The sequence below is a fragment of the Dasypus novemcinctus genome, chromosome 13, assembly GCF_030445035.2.
Source record: "Dasypus novemcinctus isolate mDasNov1 chromosome 13, mDasNov1.1.hap2, whole genome shotgun sequence".
NCBI classification, from domain to species: domain Eukaryota; kingdom Metazoa; phylum Chordata; class Mammalia; order Cingulata; family Dasypodidae; genus Dasypus; species Dasypus novemcinctus.
Genome location: NC_080685.1, coordinates 92,158,754 through 92,185,462, shown reverse-complemented (window position 1 = coordinate 92,185,462; position 26,709 = coordinate 92,158,754). Strand labels below are relative to the sequence as shown.

Genomic DNA, 26,709 nt, shown 5'->3' with positions numbered 1-26,709 from the left:
AAGAACCTACTGCTCACTTAGTGACCCATTGAGCATGGAATCAAAAGAAGCAATGAACCTAGTTCCTGACCTTGAGAAGGGACATGTAAGAAGACAAAACTTACAACTCACCCCACAAGTAGGGAGGACTCAAGAGAGTATACAGTGATCAAGGGCCAAACTCTAATACAAGAGGCTCAGAGAAGAGGGTGGCAATGAGATCTAGAGAATTTCATTTTATCCTCCCAACAAGAGTGGTAGCATCTTTATTTCCCTTTTGCCGCTGGGGAATTTAGACTGGACATTGTGGTCAATGAGTGGCCAAACTGGGGAGAAGCTTGATGGTAACGTGATGGAGTGGGATGGGCTGGCACCAGGATCCAGGGTGCTGGAGAACATTGCCCAACTACCACCTGAGGAATCAAGAGGAGAAAAGGCCCAGGAGTTCCTCGATGTCTTTGGGCCACTGAGTGATCACAGCTGATCTGGAAATTCACCCCCATGACTCAGGTGCACTCATCTTGGCCTTATCCCCAAGAGCCAGCACCCACACATGATGTCAACGCTGCCCCCACTCTCCTTCCCCCATAACTCAACCTCTCTTTCTTTTTAACAAGTGCACTCCTTTCTGGTCCTTCCCAAGGGTCGGTTAGATGATGTAATTAATCACCACCAACTGTTAGGAGGCCAATGAGGTGTTATCATCACAGCCACCCAAACTGCGGCGATGACTAATCAAGTGCTGTTAGAGATTCAGAAAGCGTTGATAAATTAATACAGCTATTTTTTTTTCAGTCTTTCTCTTTTTGCTATTTTTGAGGTTCCAGATGTGAGATGGAGAGTGAACGGGGATGGAGAGCATGCCCGGTTCTGCTCAATCTCTTGCCCAGTCTGTGGTGGGTGAGCAGGGGCCTGCTGGATCCCAGCGGACTGTCCAAGCAGCACCTCGATGGCGGCCTGAGCATCACTGAGTAATCTGGGGGCTGGATTGAGTCAGGCCTCTGGGGGAATCAGAAGCATTCTACCAGAGTGCAACTGCCGGGGCCTACTGTCGGGGAATCCCTCAAGGGAAACTTGGACCCACGCTTACCAAAGACGGCCTCAAGGAAAATCCTGTCTTGCTACATGACTCCTGATTCATGACTTTTCCCTCCTGGGGTTTCGCTCACGTGCTGCGTCACATTATTTTTAAAAGTCACCCCCCAAATTCCTCAGGCAGCGAACTACAGCCGGCATAGAAAGACTCGAGTGTCAGAAACTGTAAAAGCCATCTGTAGAAGGCCTAGTTAGGATCCTGCTCTGGGTATGAGCTCTGAGGGCCAGGCTGACCCCAGGTGGGGACCCTGCAAGCACATTCACAATCACAAGCCCATTCCTTCCAGCTCTGTAATTGATCCTGGAAGCCCTCCACACCGCGATTAAAATGCAAGCCATGCCCGACAGGGTACAGAAAAAGGGGTGAGGGAACAAACATTTGTTAGGCACTTTCTGTGTGCAGGGTGCCAAGTGGGGCAGTTTAAGTACTCCATGTCAGTTAATCTTCATACAACCCTAGGAAATGCTCTTCCACTGGAGGACATTCTGCGCCCTCCTTGGCTATGACTCCTGTCATTATGACCCTATGACTCTATGATTGGAGAGGATACCGAGGTTCAGAGCTTTCATAGTTTGCTCACAGCCACCCAACAGAAGCTGGCAGAGCTGAAACTAGAACCTAGATGTCTTCAATTCCAAAGCCCACTCTTGTCCTAATGTGCCAGCTGGCTCTCCCATAACTCCATAGCCACACTGCCTGGGTTCAAATCCTGGTTCTGACACTCACTGTGTGAGCTTGGATTGGCCACCTAACCTCTCTGACCCAGCTGTAAGGCAGGGCTAACAGTGGTGCCTATATCAATTACACAAATATATATCAGGAACGCTGTGAGGCTTTAAGGTGTTAATATACACACAGCATCTAGAACAGTCCTTTACATTCCAGGGGTTAGCTGAGGTTTTGTTTTTATTACTTATTCTAAAAAATACATGACACTCATATCAGACTCAGTCCAGAAACCAGCTCTTACAAAGGGAGGGAACAGAAACATGTGGAACTTCAGAGGGGTAAGCTGGGCATCACGCTTCTTTCATATCGGGAAGGGCAGGTGAGACAATAAATCCAACCCTCCACCCCTGCCCTCAAAGGTACACACCCACATATGCACACACACACATACACGTGCACACACACAGAGCTAGGAATGTGCCACTTCATTTAGATGCCTTGTCTGGGATTTTTAAAAATACAGGAGGATGAGAGAGTGTAGTCATAACCTAGTTTTTAAAAGTGTCCAGTTAGCCAGTTACCATTTAGAAAACAGGGCTTTTACAGGGAGAAGAGAAGGAAGCACTTTGTGAGGGGTGAGGCTCTTGGTGAAGGAGTCCACACTGAGCTTTGGGAGTCAGAGAGCTGGTGAAAGGGCACTGGAGGCTGGCCATGGGCACAGGAAGAAGAGAACCCAAGGGGAAACCTAGGAAGCCCCTGGACCAACTTGGTGTCAGGGCCACTGCGGATTTGTCCAGCTCTGTTCTGATAACCAACAAATCATTTTCAATGATCACTTCTCTCTCTCTAGTCCTATGACTGTCCCTGGAAACAATCACCTTCCAAGGGAGGAAGTGGAAGAGATCACTCTGGCACTCCGACTGGGCTCCAAAGATTGGCGGGTTTGACAGACACTTCATCTTTCATATCATGAGTAGCAGGTGGCATGGTAAAACCCCCTGCCCACGAATCTCTCACACTCACAACATCACAGAAGAGAGAACAGTGTAGAAGTAAAGGACAAAGAAAGATTTCAGAGTTCATCTTGCAAGTTATCCCATACTTTCAAAAGTTATGCCTTATAAGAGAAATCCCTGTGGAATCCAAGATGGTACCTTCTGACTTTCCTGCTCTGCCATATGGCCGTGGGCACGTGTTAGGGGGATTCTAGAGATGATGAAAACCCTACCTCCTTTCTAGCACCTCCAGCTGCTTTTGCCTCAACTGATACAGTCCCATCAGAGAGGGAAGGGGAACTTGGGGCGAAGGGGATGAGGTGTCAGAGGCAGAAGATGGGCTCGTAAACCCCCAGACACCTGTCAGAGTCCTAAACCTACGTCAGAATCTGTCTCCATCGAAAGGAAAGAGCAAGGGTGCCACAACCAAATCACAGTAGCCGGAGTGGAAAATATAGCTCTGACACGGGCCGTTGGCTCTGGGGAAAATTCTGCCGATGAACCATATTGAGACTCAACTTTGTTTATCTTATACGGTTGCCTAGATTTGGGTTCGCTCTCTCTTTCTTTCTCTCTCCCTCTCCCTCTCTCTCTCTCTCTCCTTACTGGGGAAGTGGAAAGTATCCTCCTTTCATGGTAGCAGAGGTGACTGCGGTGGCTGAATAATCTCAGGATGAAATGTCACGGGGCTCAGGTTTTCTTCTGGACTCTTGAGAGGATGAACAATGGGGGAACCACAACTCTCATGATGTAACTATATATACATATTTTCAGGAGGTACCGGGGATTGAACCCAGGACTTCATACATGGGAAGTAAGTGCTCAACCAATGAGCTACATCTGCTCCCCTCTCGTATTTTTTAATCTTTTAAACTTTATTGAAGCTACATATTTCATCTCGGCATGGTGATATGGGTAAAGAAATGTGCTAGGTACCACCAGACCAAGGCTCTAATTCGTCTACAGACCAGTCAAACTAGCCTGAAGGATTTACTCAGGCAAGTCCTTCAAAAGCTCTGGACTCCACTTTTCTCATCTGAAAAAGAAGAGGCAATTGGTATGGAAATAACCAGGACAAGAAACCCCAATATTCCTTCCAGCTCTAATAGTTCTAAACTTTTGTCTTAACTCTGACACTTTCTGGTTAATATGACTTTGGACAAGTCAGCTATTTTAGAACAGCTAAATTCTAATATTTTTAGAATATTTACTACTCCATAAAATGGGGTTCATAATAGGATAAACCCTTGAGGTTGTTGTAAAACTTAAAATGAAATAATAAAGTGCCCGGCACATAGTATGAAATCAAAGAGCCAAGAAGGAGAACCGACTAAGCCAGGTAGAAGCTGGCCGTGGGCAGCAGCAGGGGTCCGTGGGCTTTGGCCATGGGGTCAGGATGTGTCGAGTGTATGGCACTGAGTAGGCACACTATCATGGATCGACTGGTATCAGTTAGTCACAGAGGACTTGCAAACAGTCACACACACACACAAGCACACGCTCACACTCAAACCAGATGAGATTGCTTAAACTTGCCATCCCCAGGATTGAGAAGATGAATAACAGGTCTGCAGACCAGTGTGTTTCCCCAGCAATGTCACAAGGAAGGAAGGCCCGCAGGGTCCCTGTGAACCCTGGGCAGAGGGGGATTTCAGAAGGAAGCTTGCAGAAAAGTACAGATGTCTGTGGATGCAGCTGGTTGAAAGGAAACTGAGGCCTGTCTGACCGTACCACGCAGTGCAGTGGAGATGCTAGTGTTGCCCAAAGAAAGGCCGTGGAGCTTGACGGCATGTCACGCAGCTGGCGGGGGGGAGGCCTCTTGGATCCTACTCATACTGCTGGCTCAGGGAAAGGCCATCTTGCCTCCCTTCTTGAGTCAAGGACAAGACCACAAAGTTCTATTGTGTCATTAGCTTTTTTGTGGCTTCAAAGCATTTTGACCTACTGGCAATCCTCATTGATACTATGCAAGGGAGAAGAAAGGACTAAGGGATCTCCCCATTTCTCAGAGGTGGAAACTGAGGCTTACTCGAGTAGGAGGACATCTCCATAGGAGCCTAGAAGAAAGACTAAAACCGAGGTCTTCTTTTCCTGGACTTACTTAGCCTCTAGCACTTGGGCATCTTCAGCTGCAATCCTACCCTAGCCAGAATGAGCAAGGTATTCACACCAAACCAAATTGTGTTCCTCTTTATCCCTGGCATAAGGGAAACATATGTCCAGGCCCCAAGAACAAAATGCACACAGGCATACATGCACAACACGCATATGTGTACAAACACACAGACATAAACACACCCATAGGAAAAGACACCTCGCAAGTCTAGGTAGCTTCCATCAAGTGCTGCCAAGGAGTCATAAGTGCTAGTTGATTTCAGAAAAATAATGAAAACTTGGTGGGGCCAGGATGGTAAAGAAATCCTCGTGGAAGAGATGGTGCTGAACTGATCATTGTAGACAAGTCAAGCCGCAAGAGGAGGCGTGGAGATGGGAGAGGCCAGGGCAAGTTCTAGTGACAGGAAAGAGCCTCTTGTTTCAGCCAGAGACCTCATGCAGAGAATTGTGACAAAGAAGACTGCAAAGCATTGTAGAGCCACGAATGCCAAGCTAGGATGGCTGGGCTCTATTCCGAAGGTTCTGAGCAGTCAGAGAAGGTTCATGAGAAAAGAGGCTTGGTGATGAAACTGGTGCCTTAGGAAGAAAAGCCTGCCGTGGCCATCTGGAGAAATCTAAAATGCCTTAAAGAATTCATCCGGTTCTCTGGGGGATGGAGGGATAGTCCAAGTAAAGAGCTAACCTACTGTCTCAGAATGTTAACAGCAATAACTATCAAGTTCAGCTGAATTTCCATGCAGCCTTCAGCTTGGCTAGGTTGCGAAATACAGGGGACCTAGGTGAGGCGAGGCACAGCAAAGCGCTCTCAATATCCCTTGTGCCATTTCCACACACCCAGGTCTTGACTGCAGTGGCCTCAGCAACCTCAGCCCCAAATTTCCATCCTGCGGCCTATGCAGGGGCAGACTCTGGCTTGTTGTGGTCTGCTGCAACCCAGCCTTCCCCTCCCCTCCAGTTTACTCTAAAGCCCTCTGATTTCACATGAAATGAAACAGAGGCCCCGGCTATGGTCATTGTGATCAGAAACTTCCGTGTCCCACTCCCCAGCTCATCTGCCTCTACCACAGGCCCTGCCCGCTTCGTCTCCAGCAGCCCCCACCGAAACCGAGAGGACTCGGGGGTGATACCAACTCTTCCTCCACTAGCACCAACCTTTGGCTATTCCGAGTTCTGTCAGGAGGCAAAGTGGAACTGTCGTATCAGTGGTGAGAGTCTTCATAATGGCAGTGGCCGTGGTAATTGTGATCCTGACGTGGTGAGCATAGCGTAGTGCAAGCAACAGGATCACCAGGGAATAGTCACCGAGTGCTCAGGCTGTGCCAAGCACTGTGACAAGCTTTTACCCCATTTTCTCCTCATAACCAGAAGGCGGGGATTAATTTTTCCATTTCAAGATATAAGATTTCCTCAGTAGAGGTACCTATGGGGTTCTGAATTCAATGGCAGAGCTACAACAAAGCGCTGACGCCCCTATAAGGATGTCCTATTATCCCTTCCCTTCTCCCTCCCCAGCCTCAGGCCCCCAACACCACCCCGCCCCCCTAGTCCATATCTTTTGACCCATTTGACCAGGTACATATTTATGCACTTCAGGGCAGGTAACTTTCAGCTTATACAGAGATGTTTATAAGGCACTTTTTTGGGAACCTGAAGAAACATCTTCATAGCAACTCATTTTGTAAATGTTGATTAGTTCTTAGCCTGCAACGTAACTGGATTATACTAGAAATGTCACCAGCCTCAGTTCTGGTTCTTGAGAGCTGTGGTGTACGAGATTTATAAAGCACAGTTTCTTTTTCCTGTTGGACATATGACCAGCCTTTGGCAACAATTGAAACCAACATTGTCTTGGGTCATCTCCTATCGCAATCCATTCTCTCTCCATGAGCACCTTTCTCTGGGCAAACCCCTTTCGTTCTCCCCTTTGAAGGACTCTGGGTCCCACGTGTAACCCCTAGCCCTCCTCCCTGTTCGATCCAAAAGAGACAACCTATTCTCCCCACTTGTCCCCACTCACAATCCAGCCCTGCCTGGGACTCACTTCTGGGGTTAGCACACCTAAGGGGGTCCTACTTCTTTTTCATAGCTTCTTTCCCACCTGTGAATCTGACCCCACCGGTTCTCTAGAAGTCTTTATTTCACAAAGCCTTCCTCAGAAGCACAGGTAAGGAAGAACCAATAGTCACCATTGGAACCTAGAAAACACAGGCATTTCCAAACTGGGGGGAGGTGTGGCCTATTATTCTTTGGCACTATCTATATGTTTCTGCCCTATGGGTCTTCAGTCAGCTCGCTCCGAGGATCTTCCTTTGGGGAGCCGTGAATCTGTGGCTCTGGAGCCTGCCCGAGGTGAATGTTCATCCACAGTGATTTCCCACAGAGGTCAAACATCCTGTCCCCAGCACTAGCCGTTCCTCCCCACCGTCTCTACTTTTCACCACAGGTTATAATTGAAGGGTTGGGGAATTCGCTCAATGCTTCAAAGCCTGTAGCAGCTGGCAACACCCCCCAACCCCTCTGGGACTGAAGAGGCACTCTGGGTTCATTGTGCTCCATCCTTGGAACTCATGTGCACCTCCACCGAGGAAACCTAACCATCTGGGGCCCATTTCATGAGCCAACCTCACCGAGAACACTTCCTCCTTGGCGCCTACCTGCCTGAAGGCAGACATCAAAGTGACACAGACACTTTACCACACGGTGTGAATAATTTCTTGAGAACGTGAAGGCCCTTCTCAAAGAGATATAAAGCGATCTCTAGGGCTTTCCAGTAATATTCTTTCCTCCCTGAGACAGTCAGGGTGAGAAATCCACTTCCGGAAAGTGATCACTTTCCTCCCACGCCCCCCTCCGCCCCGCCGCCGTGCTCTTGAGGAAAAGGCAACTCACGTCCTCCCTGCCAAGCCAGAGGCCCCTCTCATTTCCACTGCTCTCAGCAGCACTGACTCACAACGAAACTGCAACCTCAAGGGCCCCGGGGCCAGGATTGCGAAAAGGAAATACAGGTGAACACACGCAAAAAGGCGCCTGAGGAAAGGTCTGTTTCTCTTACAGAATGGCACTTCCAGGGCCGAGCAGAAGCCGTCAACTGGAGGGGCTGAAGGGGCAGGCGCAGCGCTGAGCACCTGGGTTTGGCAGGCAGGAAAGTCTGTGTCATAGCTGCACGTGCCACCTCACATCTGTGGGGGAGGCCGGGGGTGGGGGAGGAGAGATGGGAATCACAAAGTTCTAGGAGGTTCGATTTGGAAAATATCTTGGTAAACAATTCTGTCAAGCTTCCCACTTAAAGATGCAGAAAGCAAGACCAAGGGATGTCAGAGTCATGTGTCCAGGGCCTCACAGTGGCTATAAGTCCAGAGCTGGAAACCGGGTCCTTTAAACTCTTGAAGCAGAGCTTTCTGCTGTGGGATGGGCTTCTCTGTCCTTCTGGCCTCCTCAGACAGTACTGGGGCTGAGAACCTGTTCTGTTCTAAGTCTTCATTCATGAAGCAAGACATCCAGCTGGAACAGCTGAGCATTCCCGCCAAAAAAACATCAACAACTCCAACCCCAATGTACCAACCGCTTGCTGTGTGCCAGGTGCTCATCTACGCAAGTGGGTAAAGTCACTATTTCATTCACTCCTTACAATGGCCTTACAGTACCAGTTATCTCCAATTGTAGATACTGCAGCCCAGGAAAACCTCAGATACATGCCCAGGGTCTCACAGCTGGGAAGTGGCAGAGCTGGGTTGCAAATTTGGTCTGGCTCCAGGATCCATTTAACCAAGCTCTGCTGCAAAGGCAAAGACAGAGGCAGGGCACGTCATGTGATGCCCAGTCACAGAATTTGGAGGCAAGGTCATGGGGTAGCAAAGCAGGGAAATGGAGCGTAGGAGTATAGGAAGTAAAGGAGGCCTGGCACCTCGGAGAAACTTCGGTGCCTTAGCCTCTTCTGTATCAAGTGACTACTTGATACCAATTTATATCCAGTCCCCTGCTTGAGGAGCCTACTGAACTCAAGGTACCTGCTAGGAAAAGTCCCAAATTACCCAAGGCCAAGCAGCTTCTTTTTAAATTTTGGAAGGGAAAATATTTTTTAAAAACATGGAGTTATTATCAAAAAGAAATGTCAGAACTTTGTTGGACTTCATTAAACTTACTTTATAACTTAGTGGTCTTTTATTTTGGAAGGGAAAATATCTTTTAAAAACACGAAGTTATTATCAAAAAGAAATGTCAGAACTTTGTTGGACTTCATTAAACTTACTTTATAACTTAGTGGTCTTTATTTTCTCCTTACTTTTTTACTGTGGGAACATATATATCCAACAGAATTTTCCACTTTAACCATTTTTAAGTGTCCAGCTCATAATAATTATAGCTGCAATGGTGTCCATCCATCATGGTGGTGTTTTGAACTACGTTTGATGGTTAGAAGCATTTTGGGTCCTTGTGAGTACTTAATCCAGCTCTGGAGAAAGAGTTTCTGTTTCCACTCACTCTATGGGGCATCTCCCACAGTTTGATGAGCAGCCACAGGTCAAGCCTTAACTGGAACACGCGGTGTTTGACCCACTTCCTAAATGGAAGCAATTTCTAAAGTGGCCAGATGAATAAAAGCCTTCCTCCTGCCCTGCCAGTCAATTTTGTAGAGAGCTAGAAGAGAACAGAATGCAAATTGTATTGAGTTGATTGGATAAATCCTGGCCAGGTGGACTGGGAAATATCTTTTTTATTTTCAAGGTTATTAGAAAATCTAAGAAAACACAGGGCTGACCAAAGAAAAATCAGGGTGTTTTTTTTTTAACTTCTCCTCAGAACTGAAAGGGAGAGCGAGAGAATAAAAAGTGGAAGGGGGAAGGCGAGCCCAACGCAAGCCTGCAGTAGAGTCCTCCACTAGCCCTGTGCCCTCTGACCACACCCAGCAGCTGGAACCTGCTCCTAAGGCTGGTACCCCTTGGAGAAGGATGTTTATGGTAATAGGTAGGGCACGGCGAATCAGCCCCCAGACTCCCACAGGTTCTGACTTGAAACGACCAACACCCTCGAGCTTCCGTGGCCTACATACGTTATGTCCACAGGAGCTGCTAAGCTGAAGGACTGCACTGGCTATTTGGAGTGCTCCAAGATGTATTCACCGAATGCAATGGATGTGCTGCAATGGTGAAAGAGGTTGTTGATGTGGGAGGAGTTGGGGGGTCGGGGGGTGGGATATGTGGGAACCTCTTATATTTTTTAATGTAACTTTGTTTGTGCTCTACGTATCTTCAAAAAAAACCACAATAAAACAATAAAATGCAAAAAAGATAATAACACAATTATAATATTCTTTCATTAATTGTAACCAAAGTGCCATACTAATGCAAGGTATTAATAAAGGAAGAGTACAGAGCAACTCTGTAAAAATAAATAAATAAGACAGCAAGGGCCTCTCCCTGATCCTCCCAGCCAGTTGCCCAGAGGGTATAGCCCCCACCTCTTCCTCTGAGGCTTAATTTCATCCTCCTCCTCGCACTCATCCTCACCCAGAGATTTTTTTTTTTTGCTAATGGCGTAAGACAGCAGTTCTCAAAGTATGGTCCGAGATCCCCTGGAAGGTCTTCCCTTTTCCAACTCCAGAACATCTTCACACACTTCAACCAAAACAACATTTTGCAACAGATTAAATGTAAGAGAAGGTGTGAGACTCCAGCTTCTTTTATTAAACCAGATATTAAAGAGATTTGGAAAAAAACAGAAAACAATTCCACTCTTCCCACTGAATGTTTTTTGATTCAGAAAAGATTGTTTTTTGATTCAGATAATATTTGTTTATGTTAACACAAAATGGGCTCATAGTTAACACTTATTTTAGGAGGTACTAGGGATCAAACCTGTGTCCTTGTACATGAGAAGCAAGAGCTCAACCACTGAGCTACACCCACTCCCCTACAGACAACTTTAAATTGATGTAATACATAGACATGCCTCAAATTTCTCCATCTTAGTTTCTAATATGGTAAATATCAATAGATACAAACCCACACAGATGAAAGCTTTTGGGGGTCCTCAATTCTCTCTTTTTCAAGGAGGTACCAGGGATTGAACCCAGGACTTTGTACATGGGAAGCAGGCATTCCACCACCTAAGCTACAGCCACTCTCCCCTTTCTTACTTTTAAGAGAGTGAAGGAGTCCTGAGTCCAAGCAGTTTGAGAATGGCTGACTTCAGGGAAATAAGTTCTGCGTTGGACGCAACTGCACACACCCACTCCCTTCCCCTGAGCGTTTATGTCCTAAGACTGGCACGTGTGAACGACGCAGTCACAGTGGAAGTGTGGCACGGGTCCAGGACGGAAGGAGCCCTCAGCTCTTCACATGTAACGCAGATGAACACTCCATACCCCCTTCACATCAGAAGCACATGTCTGTGGTTGAGGACTCAGGGTCAAGGGTACATGTTAGAGATGAAGTACTCAGATCTCTCCTTCCATTGATAAGGTTTCTCGAAGGAGATGAGATTCATCTCGAACCATGATTTTTAATGCAACTGCAGTCGTGTCTCAGAGACCAGTGGAGACAGGAGAAACACTCAGTGTCTGAAAATATCCCAAGGCTTGAAACACTTCCCTAAGGCAAAAATATCTAAGCAACCCTCTCCCCCATCCCCAGTTCCAAATCACAGTGCTAAGCACACACTGAGTACATGACAGAAGCATAACTGTTTGATGGATGGAAACTTATTTTCATTGACTTTCAGCTTCTCCTGACTACCACCCCATATACTGCACATAACTTAGACAATTCCCCTCAGTTGTTGGTGTGAGCCCAGAGAATTCAGAGTGATTTAATACTTACCTGAGTCAAAATGAATTAGATATCAATTTAAGAATAATGCAAAGAGGGAAGCAGAGGTTGCTCAACCAATTGGACTCCCGTCTACCATATAGGAGGTCCAGGGTTCAATGCCCAGGGTCTCCTGGTGAGGGCAAGTTGGCCCACGTGGCGAGCTGGCCCATGCAGAGTGCCAGCCCACGCAGGAATGTCGCCCCATGCAGGAGTGCCATCCTGCATGGGAACGCTGCCCAGTGCTGAAAAGACACCCTGCCCAGGAGTGCCGGCCGACTCAGAGAGCTGGCGCAGCAAAATGACCCAACAAGAGACACAGAGGAGAGGAAATAAGAAGACATAGCAGAACAGGGAGCTGAGGTGGCACAAGAGAGTAATCACCTCTCTCCCACTCCAGAAGATCCCAGGATCGGTTCCTGGAGCTGCCTAATGAGAATACAAGCAGACACAGAAGAACACACAGTGAATGGACACAGAGAGCAGACAACGGGGGGAATGAGAGGAGAGAAATAAATAAAATAAATCTTTTAAAAAAGAGGAAGAATGCAAAGAGAACTGGACTCGGATTTCAACTTTGCCATTAAACCATTCCTACTGCCTGGGAAAGTGACTGTCTTCTCAGTTTGTCCATCTGTAAAATGAGAGGCATGGATTTAATAACATCTCAAGCCCCTCCTCTTCTGACATCCTATGACATAGGACATTCTTAATCCTCCAACAACCATGGGGATTTGGTAAACATCTGCCTGGAAGAGCGGTGATTAGTTTTTAAAACTGGAAAAGCTAAAAGGAAACAGATATAGAGTTTATGAGGGTAGCTGTTTCCCCAAGTGAGCTCATCCCCCGGTTTAAATGAGATGGCAAACAAACAGGCATATAACCAGTTAAGGCTTCAATGAGAGTGGGAAGCACACGCTCAGTCGCTCAGTCAGCCCACAAATATTTAGTGAGAGCCTTGGATGTCCCAGAACTGTGCTAAGTACTAGGAAAACAGTGATGAGCAAAAAACAAAACATATGTGCTGCCCTTGTGGAGGTTACAGTCTAAGAGGAGAAAGGGTGCTCAAATGATCATATAGCCAAATGTATAATCACAAAGTGACATAAATACTAGAAGGGAACGGAACAAGAAATGAGAAGATACATGCAGAGGACTTGCATATATCTTCTGCCTGGGGAATCAGGAAAAACTCATTTGAGTAAGTAACATATGAGCTGAGAGTTTGGATGAAGGAAGAAAGAAGTGTTATGCAGGAAGAGGGAACCACATGCGCAAAGGCCCTGTGGTAGAAGAGAGAGCATATTCATTTGAGGAAAAGAAGAAAGTCAATGAGGCTGGAGTGCAGAGGGAAGTGAAGAGTGATGAGGATGAACGTTAAAGCTAAGGAGACAGGGGAAGCTGATTTGGCCCAATGGATACGGTGTCTGCCTACCACACGGGAGGTCCAAAGTTCAAACCCAGGGCCTCCTGACCCGTGGGGTGAGCTGGCGCACGCGCAGTGCTGATGTGCACAAGGAGTGCCCTGCCACGCAGGGGTGTCCCCCGCATAGGGAAACCCCACACACAAGGAGTGCACCCCGTGAGGAGAGCCGCCCAGCGTGAAAAAAGTGCAGCCTGCCCAGAAATGGTGCTGCACACACAGAGAGCTGACACAGCAAGATGACGCAACAGAAAGACACAGATTCTGGGTGCCGCTGACAAGAATACAAGTGGACACAGAAGAACACACAGCGAATGGACATAGACAGCCGACAACTGGGGAGGGGAAGGGAAGGGGAGAGAATTTTAAAAAATAAATAAATCTTTTTAAAAAAAAATCTAAGGAGACAGTCACAGTCAGACAAAAATGGGAGTTGTAGACTCACTTTATATTTTTTTACTAAGGGAGGAAAAACGGGTTTTTGGTTTTTTTTTTAAAAGATTTATTTATTTATTTCTCTCCTCCCGCCCCCCCCCCGGCCCCCCCCTGGGCCCCCCCGGCCCCACCCCGGTTGTCTGCTCTCTGTGTCTATTTGCTGCGTCCTTCTTTGTCAGCTTCTGTTGTTGTCAGCGGCACGGGAATCTGTGTTTCTTTTTGTTGCATCATCTTGTTGTGTCAGCTCTCCGTGTGTGCGGTGCCATTCCTGGGCAGGCTGCACTTTCTTTCGCGCTGGGCGGCTCTCCTTACGGGGTGCATTCCTTGTGTGTGGGGCACCCCTACGTGGGGGACACCCCTGCGTGGCAGGGCACTCCTTGCGCGCATCAGCACTGCACCTGGCCAGCTCCACACGGGTCAAGGAGGCCCGGGGTTTGAACCGCGGACCTCCCATGTGGCAGACAGACGCCCTAACCACTGGGCCAAGTCCACCGCCGGGTTCTTTATTTTACTAAGGGATGTAAAATGTGAAGTCCTTGAAGGGTTTAAACAGAAGGAGAGTCACAATCAGATTGGTATTTGGAAATAATCGTTCTGGCTACAAAGTGGAGAGCAGTTTAGAGAATGGCTATTAGAATATCATCTAGGCATTTATTTTGGCGTCTAGGAGAGATATGACAATAGCTTAACTCAGACATTGCCTGATGATGTTGAAAATGAGGAGAAGTGAGCAGAACAGAACAGTGTTTGTGAAGAAAAAGCTAGTGATCAATTGGATGTAGGGTGGCAAGGGAGAGGGAGGAAGCAATAAATCATTTCTAGGTTTCTGGCTTGTATGATGGGTTATGCGGTGGTGCTATTTACTGAGTTAGGGAACCCTGGCTGAAGGTGAGGCCGGGGAGGAGAGGCCAGTGAAGTCTGTCTCAGATACAGGATTGACTACCATGCAAAATGAAAATGTGGGACTCAATGTTCAAGAGAATTTCAAGACAGTGACAGCATAGGCACTGCCTGGTTCCCACGCCGGCAAAGCCAGTCCTGCTCAGCTATATTGGGTTTGAGGTACCAGGCATCCAGAGGAAATTGGAGTAAACTAAATTCCTCCAGAGGGATAGCTCAGGACCCCCCATTTATTCTAGGTAGTCAGGGAGACAGAGCAGAAATACCTCTAGACCCTGGCATTAAAGGCACAAACATCTGGGGTCCTGGCCCCTCGTAAGCCAAATTTCTCATGGAAGTTACAGATTAGAGTGTCCGTCCTCTAAGGAAAATCCAAATTGCCTGATCTGGCCCCACAGTTGCACAACGGGGAATTCCACACTGGATGTCCGAAGACAAGCCTTTCCGCTGTGGTTTGCAGCGTCTGCCGGCCACGGGCCTCCTAAGGCTGGCCAATCTGGTTTACATAACTCTCACTCATTTCAGCACAAGGGGATGGCCCCATCTTGGGCTCCTTCTCAAAGACTGACCCACAGGCCTTTCTTCTGGGGTACCCCAGCCACAAGACCAAAGTCAGAGACACCCAGAGAAGGGCGAGATCCCCCCGGAGCCGTTCCCCTGGGCCCCCACCTGTCCGTACTGGCCGTGGCTGCGCCCAGACTCTGTGGCTCCAGACCAGCACTGTTGCAGCACAGCCACTGAGGTCGCCTCTGTCCAGGGAGCTGAGGAAGGTTATTCAAGGGAATGCTAGAAATTTCAAGCTGGGGAAACCATCTTACGTACTCGATGTCCTAGATAAGAAGAAATGAAACTCCCATTATCAGCCTTAAAATCATAACGACTGATGGCAAGTGGGAACCAAGCCCCAAGCAGGTTCTGTGCCCCAGCATCCAGCCCTTGGGAGCGCAGGGTCCGCCTTCCCAGGTGGGACGACCCCACCTGCTCTGCCTGCACAGCTGCCCTGCTGCTTCCAGCCGCTGGTTCTGCAGCCCTGCTGCTCCCTGCCACTGGTTCTGCAGCCCTGCTTCTCCCAGCCGCTGGTTCTGCAGCCCTGCTGCTCCCTGCCACTGGTTCTGCAGCCTGACAAGCCCAAGTACCCTGCCTTCCCTTCGCAGCTCCATTGCAGTGCCGCAAGGCTGGCTGCCAGTCCTCTCCCCAGGCTTGGGTCTGAGCTGCAGACTTGTCGCAACATGCAGAACAGCTACTTCAAGAGCGCTGCCCTTCTGCTGAGCATGACGGTCCCTGCTCCTTATAAGGCGGATTCCGTACAGGACTCGGTCCACTCTAGATCAGGCCCTCTGGAATCAAGCCACCCACACACACAAAACACCTGCAGTGATTGTTTGCCACTTCTTGTCTGTCCTATGTAGCTAAGGCAGAGGAACCCACTGGGTGGAACTTCCCAGAAAGGTTTTTAGAAGGGTCACTTGGGCTGACATGCCTTTGGATCTGTGACCTTTACCCATCTCCCTTCGCCCCAGCATCTTGCAACATAGGATAAGAGAGCAGGAAGGCAGATAAAGAAAGTCCTGAACAACATATAAGAGTTGCTGTGCCAGCTTCAGACTGCCTGCCTCTGGATTTCTCATTAGGTGAAAAAATATAAAATCAAATCAAATCCTTTCTTTTTTTTTTTTTAATTTTTTTAAAAAATTTAAGGTACCAGGGCCAGGGATTGAACCAGGACCTCATATGTGAGAAGCTAGCACTCCACTGCTTGAGCCATATCTGCTCCCCAAAATTCTTTCTTTTTTAAGCCATGCTTCATCAGGTTTTCTGTCATTTACAGCTGAATACAGAAATAAGGGGATATTTTGGAGCAGGAATAGAAAAGAAGAGGTATTTCCCCTCCTGCAAACCTTCCTCTGCTTTCCCAATGAGTCCCCATTGGGAAAACTCTTTTAAAGTCAGTTTAATAAACATTAAATAAATGTTTAAAATTTGATATATTTGTATTTTATCCTGTTTTATAAAATTTTCATATATTTTTTATATTTTATTTATATAATTTCTTTTAATATACAAATATACGTATTATAAATAAACAATAATATATGTATGCACCTGGCCACTGCAGTTATCAAGAACAATTGGACTCAGGCCCTTTGCCCTCAAGGAGCGCACAGTCTGACTAATGTAACTGTGTCCTTTTGAAATCCCTAGTCCTGAACAGTGCCCAGGCGGACTCTCCACCCACCCACGGAGGCCTGCTCTTGCATTTCCTTCCCCAAATGGCTCTTCTCTTTTACTGAAACGCAAATTCAAATTTCCTAACAGGTGGATTGTGGACATGTGTGTTTCAAATGGACCCAGGAGTTTGGGACTTTTCCCAATGGACCCTAATGACTTTTCACATGAACGGATGTTTCCCCAGCCTTGAGAAATAGGAATCACCGTTGTTATTCTTGTTGTTCTGTCAACAAAAAGTCACGGGGCCTTAACTCTCCCAAAAATGTTCGTACCTATTCTTTCATAGCAGCTTAACGTCAGTACCGTGAGATGTGGTGGTAGAGAAGATATTATTATCTCCATTTGTTAAAAAAGAAATCACATTAAGAAAGCTGCCTGTGATTACGTCTGGCCATTTAGAACCTGAAATTTCGAGATGAGAATAGACAATAATTTCAAATCAATTGGGGAAGGAACAACTATTCCACAAACGGTTTAAGATAATTGGCTAAAGGTATCTTAAAGATAAGATAAACGGTTTAAGATATTTTGAAACCAAGAAAGAAGTCAGATCCTATCCCTAGCCCTACTTAATAGATCATAAATTTAAAATATTCATATATAAACAGCTTTTCCCCGATTCCCCCCTCCCTGCCATAGTGTGTGTGTACATATGTGTGTATCCCAGAGTATATGAAATTACATAAGAGATGCTGCCTGCCTCCGTGACTTGCTCTGCCCCCCCCCCCCACGTGCCTGCGTGTGCAGAGACCAGCTCCTTAGGGTTGCACCCTGCAGCCGGTCCAGGCTCACAGAGCGCTCCGCTTATGCCCATTCCAGCACAGAAGAGAGGAGGCTGTTTACCTGGTAACTTCTATGGGACAGACGGTGTGCTCGGCTCACAGTGCCCTGTTTCGGGGGGCTCACACTGCTCTGGGGAGGCAAGGCCTGCCCACGGCCGAAGGGATGCCGCTGGATACCAGGTAGTGCAGGTTAGCGCAGGGCGTGGTGGGACACAAAGACTTGAGGGGCTGAGCTCTCCGGGATGGGGCAGAGGGCCCCCGGCCTCTTCCGAGGACCCATCCCCTGTGCTGACTTATCTGCACCTGGAACACCCAGCTCAGAGAGGGGGTCGGCGCCACGGGCCTGAAAACACAGGAGCCAGGGGACCGGCAGAGAGGGAAGAGGCGGGAAAGCCAGCCCCTTGCTTCTTTCTCTCCACTTCCTGGTGGCAGAACTCGGTATTCCTAAGCCCAGTGTAAACCTGGCAGGAGCAGCAATTCCTGAGTTTGCACCATTCCTGTTTCTAGAAGGTTCTTTCTCTTTTCACGATCCTTAGGCTTCTGCATTGACGGTCCCCAAAGGGTTGGGAGGAGAGGCCACGGTCCCTGCTCCTGACCCACAAGTCAGCACAGCAGGTGCGTCCACAGGGTGAGCCCGGGCCCTCCCGTCCCTCAGTCCCTCTCAGTCCTGACTGGCCTGGACGCCCTGGACCTGCCCTGCCTGGGTGCAGCGACCTCCCCGGGTGGGGCAGCTCAGTCCCATCCGAGGTCTCCCAGCGCTGATGCTGGAGGGCGGGCAAGTAGCAGAAACCCTGGAGCCGCCCTACACCCCTTTCCGAAGCCCCTTTCCACAAGAGGCCCAAAGCCCCCTGGAGGCTGGTGGGCAGGTACCGTTGCCCCTGGGGCAGATGGCAAATGGTCGCAGGGACGCCAGGGAACTTGCCCTGGGTTCCAGGGGGCCCCGAGGAAGGGACTGAGCCCCGGCCTCCCCCTGTGCGTACCTTCCCGGGACAGCACTGTCCTAGCTGCAGGGGGAAGGAGCCCCTCTGGAAGGGGAGGTCAAGGCATAACCAAAGGACCCCCTGAGACTTTTCAGATATCTACAGAAGCCGTGAACTTCTGCTCACCCCCCGACGGCACTCACACACACAGCCCTAGTCCAAAACAAGACTCCTAAGGCTTCCCGGGTGAGGAGGAAAGGGCAGGGCTCAGGGGAGAGAAAGGGAGCTGCTCTCCAGCCTTTGAGGCACTCCTGACTTACTTTCCTTGCTTATCTCCCACTCTTCCAAACGTAAGTCTCCAACCATAGAAGCTTAGTTTTAAAAGAAACCCTGAAGACTTTTGAATCCAACCTTTTCACTGTGCACAGTGGGGACCGTGTAGAGTAGGGGGCAGCGCAGGCGGTGGGCGAAGAAGCAGGCCTGGGTTCGAGTTCTGGTTCCTCACTCAGTGATCAGGAACCTGGGAGAGGACGCTTAACCTCTCTGTACCTCCATTTCCTCGTCGATAAGATGGAGATTACAGGGTCAGGGTGGGGGCTGGCTCCTGGCATGAAACAGCTCTTACTCAGCCTCGCCCACATGGACCTGAGAAGCTAGTCACCGTGGGCACAGCTGGGACCCTCCTGTCCTGTGGGAAGCCAGCCTCTTCAAGGGGCAGTTCTGGGACATAACACGAAAGAACAGGGAGGGAGCTCTGAGGATAGTAGCCCACCCTCTCATTTTCACTTGAGGAAACTGAGGCCCGGAAGCTGAGGTGACTTCCCAATTCAGCAAGGAGAAAGCTTGGATATTCAGCCCAGGTTAGGGGAGGACCTAATTATTTCTCAATCCCTGTATCTTCTGGAATGGCCAATTTGTCCACGTCACTGTGACAGAGGGAGACGCGAATGGAAGCCACAGCTGTGGGTCCCCGCGTGCAGAGCAGCGGTTCCCCCAGGAAATCAACTTTTTTTTTTTATTATTAAGAGAAGCTGAAAAATTATTTTAAGAGAGAGGTAGTCCCTCCTAAAAATAGATGTCATGAGAAGTTCATCCTCAACCAGCCCTTTTGCTTATGATGCAAAAATTGAAAACTTTAAGAGCAAGAAGTTTAACCAATGCAAAGTCTAGGAAGGGAGGAGCTTTAATCAGAAACCTTGCCAGGAAATTTGTGACCTTGTGGCTTTTTGATAATTGGGGAGGCCCCACAACTATGTATAAAAGGGGGACACAAGAGGTAAAGGTCTGCACATCAGGGGCTTGCTCTTGCAAAACCAAACCACAAGGCAAACTCAAAGAAGGCAGAGCTCCACAATGCCCAACTCAGCGCTGCTCTGTTGCCTGGTCTTCCTGGCTGGGGTGGGGGCCGGCCGGGGCCAGGGCACCCACTCGGAGAACAGCTGCACCCACTTCCCAGACAGCCTGCCCAACATGCTCCGAGAGCTGCGAGCCGCCTTCAGCAGGGTGAAGGCTTTCTTTGTGAGTATGATTCCCTCCTCCCCTTTCTCTCTTCTTGGGACTCCCTGAACTAGGTGTTCTGCTGGAGCTGTAGGAACCCTCCTCCTGGTCTCCATCCCCAGCACCCATACCCCGCTCCAAACGTAAATTCTTTCAGAGACTCCCAGTGCCGGCCATGGGTTCTGGGAGTTAAGCTAAGCCAGAGGATGCAGCAAGTGTGCAGGAAAAGCTGCCTACTAGATAAGTGCATTCTCTCTCGTGCTCAGAAACTTTTGTAAAATTCCGTGGGAGCTCGGATACTTTATCGGCTGGGAGAAATCAGGAAGCATCTGATTAAAGTTGGAGCTCTTGCCCACACCCTGTGGCAGGGGGGAAACTAATCGCCCCTTCTTAGACGCTCCCGGAACCTGAAGGACTCAGGGCTTGTGGAAGCTCCATACACGGGGAAACCTGCCTTAGCAGATGCTTCCCTGAGACCTCCTGGGACTGGAGCTGGATTGCTGCAGTAGAGGGAAAGAAAAGCAACGAGCAGGGACAGGAGCGAGGGAGCTCCCGACACGGAAGGGTTGGCACGAGGGACCCCTTAAAACCTGAGCGCAGCCCTGCAGAAAGCAGAACCGAGTCCAGCTTCTACCTTTCATTTCCACCTCGGCAGGATTTTTTAAATAACTCAATCCAGAGGGGGAGGATTGAAGGAATGGTTCCAGCACCACTGAATTCCCTGTTTCAAATTTCTCCTTTCTATTTCTGAGGTCGGGGCTGCATTGATTAAAAATCAGAAATTCTATAAATAATAAGAAATCAGAAAGTCATTCACTGCAGGTATTTTCCTGAACTTCAGATTCACTCTCCTTTCATCCTTCTCGCAGCAAATGAAGGACCAGCTGGACAGCATGTTGCTGAACCGATCCCTGCTGGAGGATTTCAAGGTGAGTGGGGGGCTGGGTGGGGGAGGAGCACGCCGCCCGATTAAGGGAAGGGAGGATCTCGGCTTGCTGACTGCGAGGAGCTGCGTCTGCTTCCTTCGCTTTGAAAAGGAGAAGTGGGAAGCCCTTAACTCAGCACAAGCCAGCAGCTGGAGAGTTACAGAGGGCCGGTCCCGGGGGAAGGAAGCTGGTTCAAGAGGTCCCTGAGCACAGAGCCGCCCTGCCCAGCTAGCCCTTCCTCCCAGTCACCCCCAGCCCTCTGCTCCTGCCTTAGGGTTACCTGGGTTGCCAAGCCTTGTCCGAGATGATCCAGTTCTACCTGGAGGAGGTGATGCCCCAAGCCGAGAACCACAGCCCAGACATCAAGCAGTACGTGAGCTCCCTGGGAGAAAAGCTGAAGACCCTCCGGCTGAGGCTGCGGCGCTGTGTGAGTAGGAGCCCAGCTCTTGCCCCGACTGCTCTCTCCCAAACATCCCCTGGCCCAGAGGCGACATCACATCCCAGAGTCACACCGCCCGGGGCCAGGGAGCCAAAGGCACAGACTGGCGGGGGGGGGGGGGGGGGGGGGGGGGGGACCAGTGAACTCAGAGTCTTGCTCATTTCTCGCTGATCAGGGGGTGGGGGCGGCGGCTAAGCATTTTACACGTGAAGATTTGCAAAGAGCTTTCCTGTTATTTGTGAGTCATTTGTGGGTTATTAACTACTCGCCTCTCTCATGAAAGAGGCCCAGGGATTTTATCAGTCACCGCTCGCTTGTCCTTGAGGCCTGCGCTCTGGGCCTGTCAGGAGAACCCTGGAAAGGGAGGCTCCCGGGCAGGTGAGATACGCTCACCTCTTCTCTCCACCTTCCGAAAGAGGGGCTCTAAGCATTTTCCCCTGATATTTTAGAGGGGCCTAGAGGCTATTCGCCCCTAGGCTAGAGTGCCTATGAATAATTCCCCTGGATAATTTATTTCTCCAACTCAGTGATACCCTCATCCCTGATTTCCATTGTTCCCTCCCTGAGAAGGAAAAGTCAGTCTGTATTTGCGGGACAGGGCTGCGCAGAAGGTGTCCGTTCCTCCGGGACGTAAGCACCATCCTAGGTGGCTGAGCCTGAAGGAGGGGGACAGGACGGAGAGACAGGGACAGGACAGTTCAGCCCTCTCGCTGACAGTGCGGCATTCGGGGGGAGGAAGGCCCGGGACCCGGGTTTTCATCCAGGCTCTGCGAACATCGGGGAGCCACCCGGAGCACTGCTGCCGCCCCCCGGAGCCTAAGCTTCTTCTCTGTCTGCTGGGTAAGGGCGAGGCACGGCTCCGCTCCCCGGGGAGCTGTGCGGTCAGCAGCAGCAGGCATCGGCAGTGCGTGGGGCCCCTTCTCGCTGTCAGCTAGTCCCCCAGGACCTAGGAGCCAGGGTCGCTAACATTTTCTGTTTTCTTTCACAGCATCGATTCCTGCCCTGTGAAAATAAGAGCAGAGCGGTGGAGCAGGTGAAGAACGCCTTTACGAAGGTAAGCTCAGCTGGCGGCAGAGTGGGTTTGGGGGAGCATGACTTCTGTCCACTCCCCAGGGGACGAGGGAGGGGAGGCGGTGGCAGGTGCTAAGCCGGCCCCGGGGCTGCGCTCAGAGGGAGTGTGGGAACCCAGCAAGTGGTGTGACCTCTTCAGCCAGTGAGGAGCTGCCGCCTTGGCTGTATTTGTTTTCTGTGAAGTGTCTTTGGGGGTTTCTAAATGACTGCTCCCCGCCTTTGCAGGCCTGCGGGTTGGGCCGGCCAGCCAGTCTGCGAGCTGGGTGGTGGGGAGAGTGACAGAGGAAACAGAAAGTACAGAAAGTAGCTTGTTGGGAATCTAGGCTGAACCCACACGTGCAGGAGGCCGGCACGTGAACCTTCAGACCTGGCTCCCCCAAACTCAGAGCAGGAAGCAGAATGTTCGCTGATCTGGAGCTGCTGCCAGCTCACGTTCCATCTGCCACTCACACCTCCCCGAGGTGCCTGAGAACGTTACCTCCCAAACCCAGCGGGGTTTCACGCTTCCATCTGTCCGTGAAGCTTGTTTCCCAGAAGCCATGCGGTCCATATTCTCTCTATAGGCTGGGCCAGATGCCGGGCAGGGTTCCACCATCAGGGGGCACGGACCCCCTGGGCTAGGCCAGAGGGGCAGGGTTGGTCAGAAGAGGCCCCCTCTTTGGCTCTCTGCTTCTCTCACTGTCTTGCTTTCTAACTGTCTCCTTTCACGTTTGCTCATCTAATTCTGAATAAGTACTCTGTGAACATACGACCTTTCAAGCTGTCTTTGAAGACTGTCTTTGCTAAGGGAATGCTCTTCTTGCTACCTGCAGCCAGGCTTCAGGCCGGGAGGACGTGGGAATCGATGAACAGCGTTTCCAAGACAGCTGGGCCTATTTTCAGGCTCCCGAGTGGGTCCTTCACCTCCCAGCGTGAGGGAGGGAATACGGCGTCTGAGCACCAGGGCCCTACCCCATCCAAGCTGGGGGGAGGAGGGATGACTTATTCAATCGGATGGGACTTTAACGAAACATGGCTTTTCTCCCCACGCAGCTCCAAGAAAAAGGCATCTATAAGGCCATGAGTGAGTTTGACATCTTCATCAACTACATAGAAGCCTATATGACCATGAGGACTCAAAACTAAAACGTCCTAGGGACCGAAAATCCAGGATGGCAACTCAACCGGACTCTAGGATGTAAATTAGAGGTCTCAGATCTGATCCAGGGTTCTGGGAGAGCCTGACCAGCTCCTTGGACATCCCTATCATACCTCTCTCCTAGAATATTTATTATACCTCTGTTACCTCAGCTCTAGTTGCTATTTATTTACTGAGCTTCTCTGTGAACTGTTTAAAAAGAAGCCTGATATTATAATTTTTATAATATTTATTATTTTCACCTGCGTTTAAGCTGTTCCCATAGGGTGATGCTCTGTGGTATTTGAGTGTTTTAAGAGAAATTATTAAGTTATATCTGGGGAAAAAAATGTTCCTTGGGGAGCCAGCTGATGCTTCCACTCCAAGGCTGGCCACACTTTGCAGCTGTTGAACTGTTGTCCTGACCTTCCTCAGAGTTCTCCTGTCTCCAGGCCTGGGGTTCCCTGACCATTACAAAGATTATTTCTCTCTTAGGAAGGGAAACCAGGGACCTCTTTGATAGTTAAATTCCAGTAGTTCAGAGGGATTTCCTTGACCTCATTCCCCAACCACTTCATTTCTGAAAGCTGAGGCCAGTCTATTATTTATCACACCTTAAAGTTGGTTCTAATAGAACTCCATTTTAACGCGAAATATTTCAATTCCTCTGGGAATGTTACATGGTTTGTCTGTCTTCAAAGCAGATTTTAATTTTAAATAAATAAAAGCATGGAATTAACATAAGGCTGTGGTGTCCATTGAATTCTGTCCAGCTAAAATTGCTCCCTCAAAGTTTCCAAAGTAGAAGAGAAAATAGGTAAGTGAGTTCCACACGCAGGAGAGAAGAAACCAGCTACACTTTCCTAGGAGAGAGGGAGGTTTCCGCCTCTGATTGGGGGGTAAAACTATTCTTTCTTCAAAAGCCAGCAGCAAAGACAGCCACGCTCTTCCCATCCACTCGCTCTTCCCATCCACTCGAGCCTTTAAGGAGATAGAAGTTCATGCTGATTTTCAAGACTTAGGATAAGATTTGCCCACACCAACATTAGAAAGATAAGAAGAGGAACTTTTTTAGCATGTTTTTTGCCTCAAGCTCCAGAAGCCATGGGTAAATCCTAATTTCCCTGATTCACCCTCACAGGGTTATCGGATCAAGTAAGATAAGGTGCTAACATAGCTCCTTGCACACGAAAGAGGTCCCAGTGCACACGGTTGGTTGGTGCTGGTATTCACAATTTAAAACTTCTACCAAATTCTCCTTGGGGGATCAGGTGTGGCTCAAGCAGTTGAGCATCTGCCTCCCACATGGGAGGTCACAGGTTCGGTTTCGATGCCTCCTGAAAAAAAACTGCAACAAGCAAAACAAACAGTAAATCCAATTCCGCAAAGCCGACATGGCTCAGTGGTTGAACACCATCTTCCCACATATTAGTTCCCAGGTTCAATCCCCAGCCCCTGGTACCTCAGAAAATAATAATAATAATAATAAATGTTTTTTTAAAAATTCTCCTTGTGCTGAGATCGGAGATAGCCAGGCTTAAAAAAGTGGGATAAAAGCAAATTAGTCCACTTGGTAGGAAACACAAGGCCTCAAGCAGCAGCCAGTCTTTCTGTCCCCTCCCTGAGCCACCAGACAAATATGAGATTGGCTTCTCACTGTGGTGTGCTGGGAGGAGCGCGGTGGCTGGGAAGCCCTGATCAAAGCCCCGTGACTTGGCGGAGAGAGGAGGAAAAATGGGCTGAACAAACGCTGATGCCCTTGCCCTCTGCCCAAGCAGCCTTGCTCTGGGGAAGGGTGGGAGTTTTGGGCTGTGGTCAGTTTTCAGTAAGACCTGACTCACTTTGGTTAAAGTAACCAAAGGAAGGAAGTGGGAATCATCAAAGCTCACATTCTGAGATGAAAGGTTCGGGTTAAGAACGGAGGCTAGAGGAGAGAGGGACTGAGGCTCTCTGTGCTAGAGGAGACATCCTGAATCTTGGCCGGGAGGGTTGCCCATCAGGCAACGCATTCTAACAAGCTTGAGATCAGCACTTCAGGGGAGGGAAGAGGGCATCTGAAGCCCATACACAGAAATTCACCCAGAGAAGCCACACTGCTGATGACATTTTGGCAATAGCTAAGATTCGTTGAGCAGTTATTTTGAGTTAGCCCATACTAGATATCTATGTGTTGGGTATATCACGCAGTATAAATTGCTATTTTTTTTTCAGGCTGTACCAGGGACTGAACCCAGGACCTCATATATGGGAAGCAGGTGCCCAACCACTGAGCTACATCTGCTCCCCAACGAGAATTGCGGGGTTTTTTTTCCATTTGTTTGTTTGTTTCTAGGAGGCACTGGGGATCAAATCTGGAACCTCGTACATGTGAAGCAGGGGCGCTCAATCATGTGAGCTACATCTGCTCCCCTATTATTGCTGTTTTATACAAGAGGAAACTGATGCTTAGAAATGCTGACATGGTTTGCTCACATGGGTAATGTGAGTAATGGAGACCACCTTTCCCTCTGCTTGCCCCCAAATGTAGTGGCATTATACCCCTGTAGGTCAGGCACTTGGGAGTGGCCTCTCCAGGTGGTTATGGCTCAGTCTCTCATGAGATTGCAGGCGAGATGCCAGCCGGGACCGCAGTCTTCTGAAGGCTGGACAGGAGCTGGAGGAGTCACATCGAAGACGCTTCCCTCACATGGCTGTTGGTAGGAGGCCTCAGTTCCTCACTGGCCATTGGAAGGCAGCCTTGATTCCTCACCACATGGGCCTCTCCAGAGGGCCTCTTGAGTGACCTCTCAACATGGCAGCTGCTTCTCCCAGAGCCATTAGATTATCCAAGAGAGAGGCAAAGAGGAAGACACAGTGATTTTTATGACCTAGTCTTAGAAATTGCACATCATGACTTCTGCCATCTTCTATTCACTAGAAGCAAATTACTAAGTACAGCTGGCACTCGAGGGGAGGGACATTAGGTTTCACCTTTTGGAAGAAAGAATATCAGAGAATTTGTGGATATATTTTAAAACCACCACAACCTTCAAAGAATTTCACCACAATTAGCTTTCTGCTGGAATGGTGCATCAGGCACCCCTGGATTGGGGGCCAGAGGATTGGGAGGGTGTCAGTGTGAGGGCACGGGCCATTATCTTAGACATTACCCTCCTTCAGGCCTCTCTCTTTTAGGTTCAGTCTAGTATAGTCATTTCTCTGGGCCTCGGTTTCTCATCTAGAGTGACTTTCCACCAAGGTTGGATATAAGGGTTAAACGGAATTTCGTGTGTAAGTGTTTTGGACACCGAATGTAAAGATGAGGATTGGA

At 49.1% G+C, this 26,709-nt stretch overlaps 2 protein-coding genes across 4 annotated transcripts in view; one reads left to right on the top strand and one right to left on the bottom strand.

Moving 5' to 3' along the window:
* IL19 (interleukin 19) overlaps nt 1-21,136 on the bottom strand; it is a 74,573-nt gene extending 53,437 nt beyond the window's left edge. For both annotated transcript variants that reach the window (XM_004470049.4, XM_058275123.1), the window contains exon 1: nt 21,053-21,136. The gene's annotated coding sequence lies outside the window, so the exon portion shown is untranslated. The remainder of the gene's footprint in view (nt 1-21,052) is intronic.
* On the top strand, nt 19,588-24,147 carry IL10 (interleukin 10). Of its 2 annotated transcripts, XM_012529628.4 has the most exons (5): nt 19,588-19,867; nt 20,716-20,775; nt 21,047-21,199; nt 22,200-22,265; nt 23,315-24,147. In XM_012529628.4, the coding sequence occupies exons 1-5, from the start codon at nt 19,703-19,705 to the stop codon at nt 23,405-23,407; spliced, it is 537 nt and encodes a 178-aa protein (XP_012385082.1). In that variant the 5' UTR covers nt 19,588-19,702; the 3' UTR covers nt 23,408-24,147. The 2 variants fall into 2 exon arrangements, with proteins under 2 accessions (XP_012385082.1, NP_001268247.1); NM_001281318.1 differs by lacking the exon at nt 23,315-24,147 and having other exon boundaries at nt 19,703-19,867; nt 21,047-21,196; nt 22,200-22,358.
* Nucleotides 24,148-26,709: the final 2,562 nt, after the last annotated feature.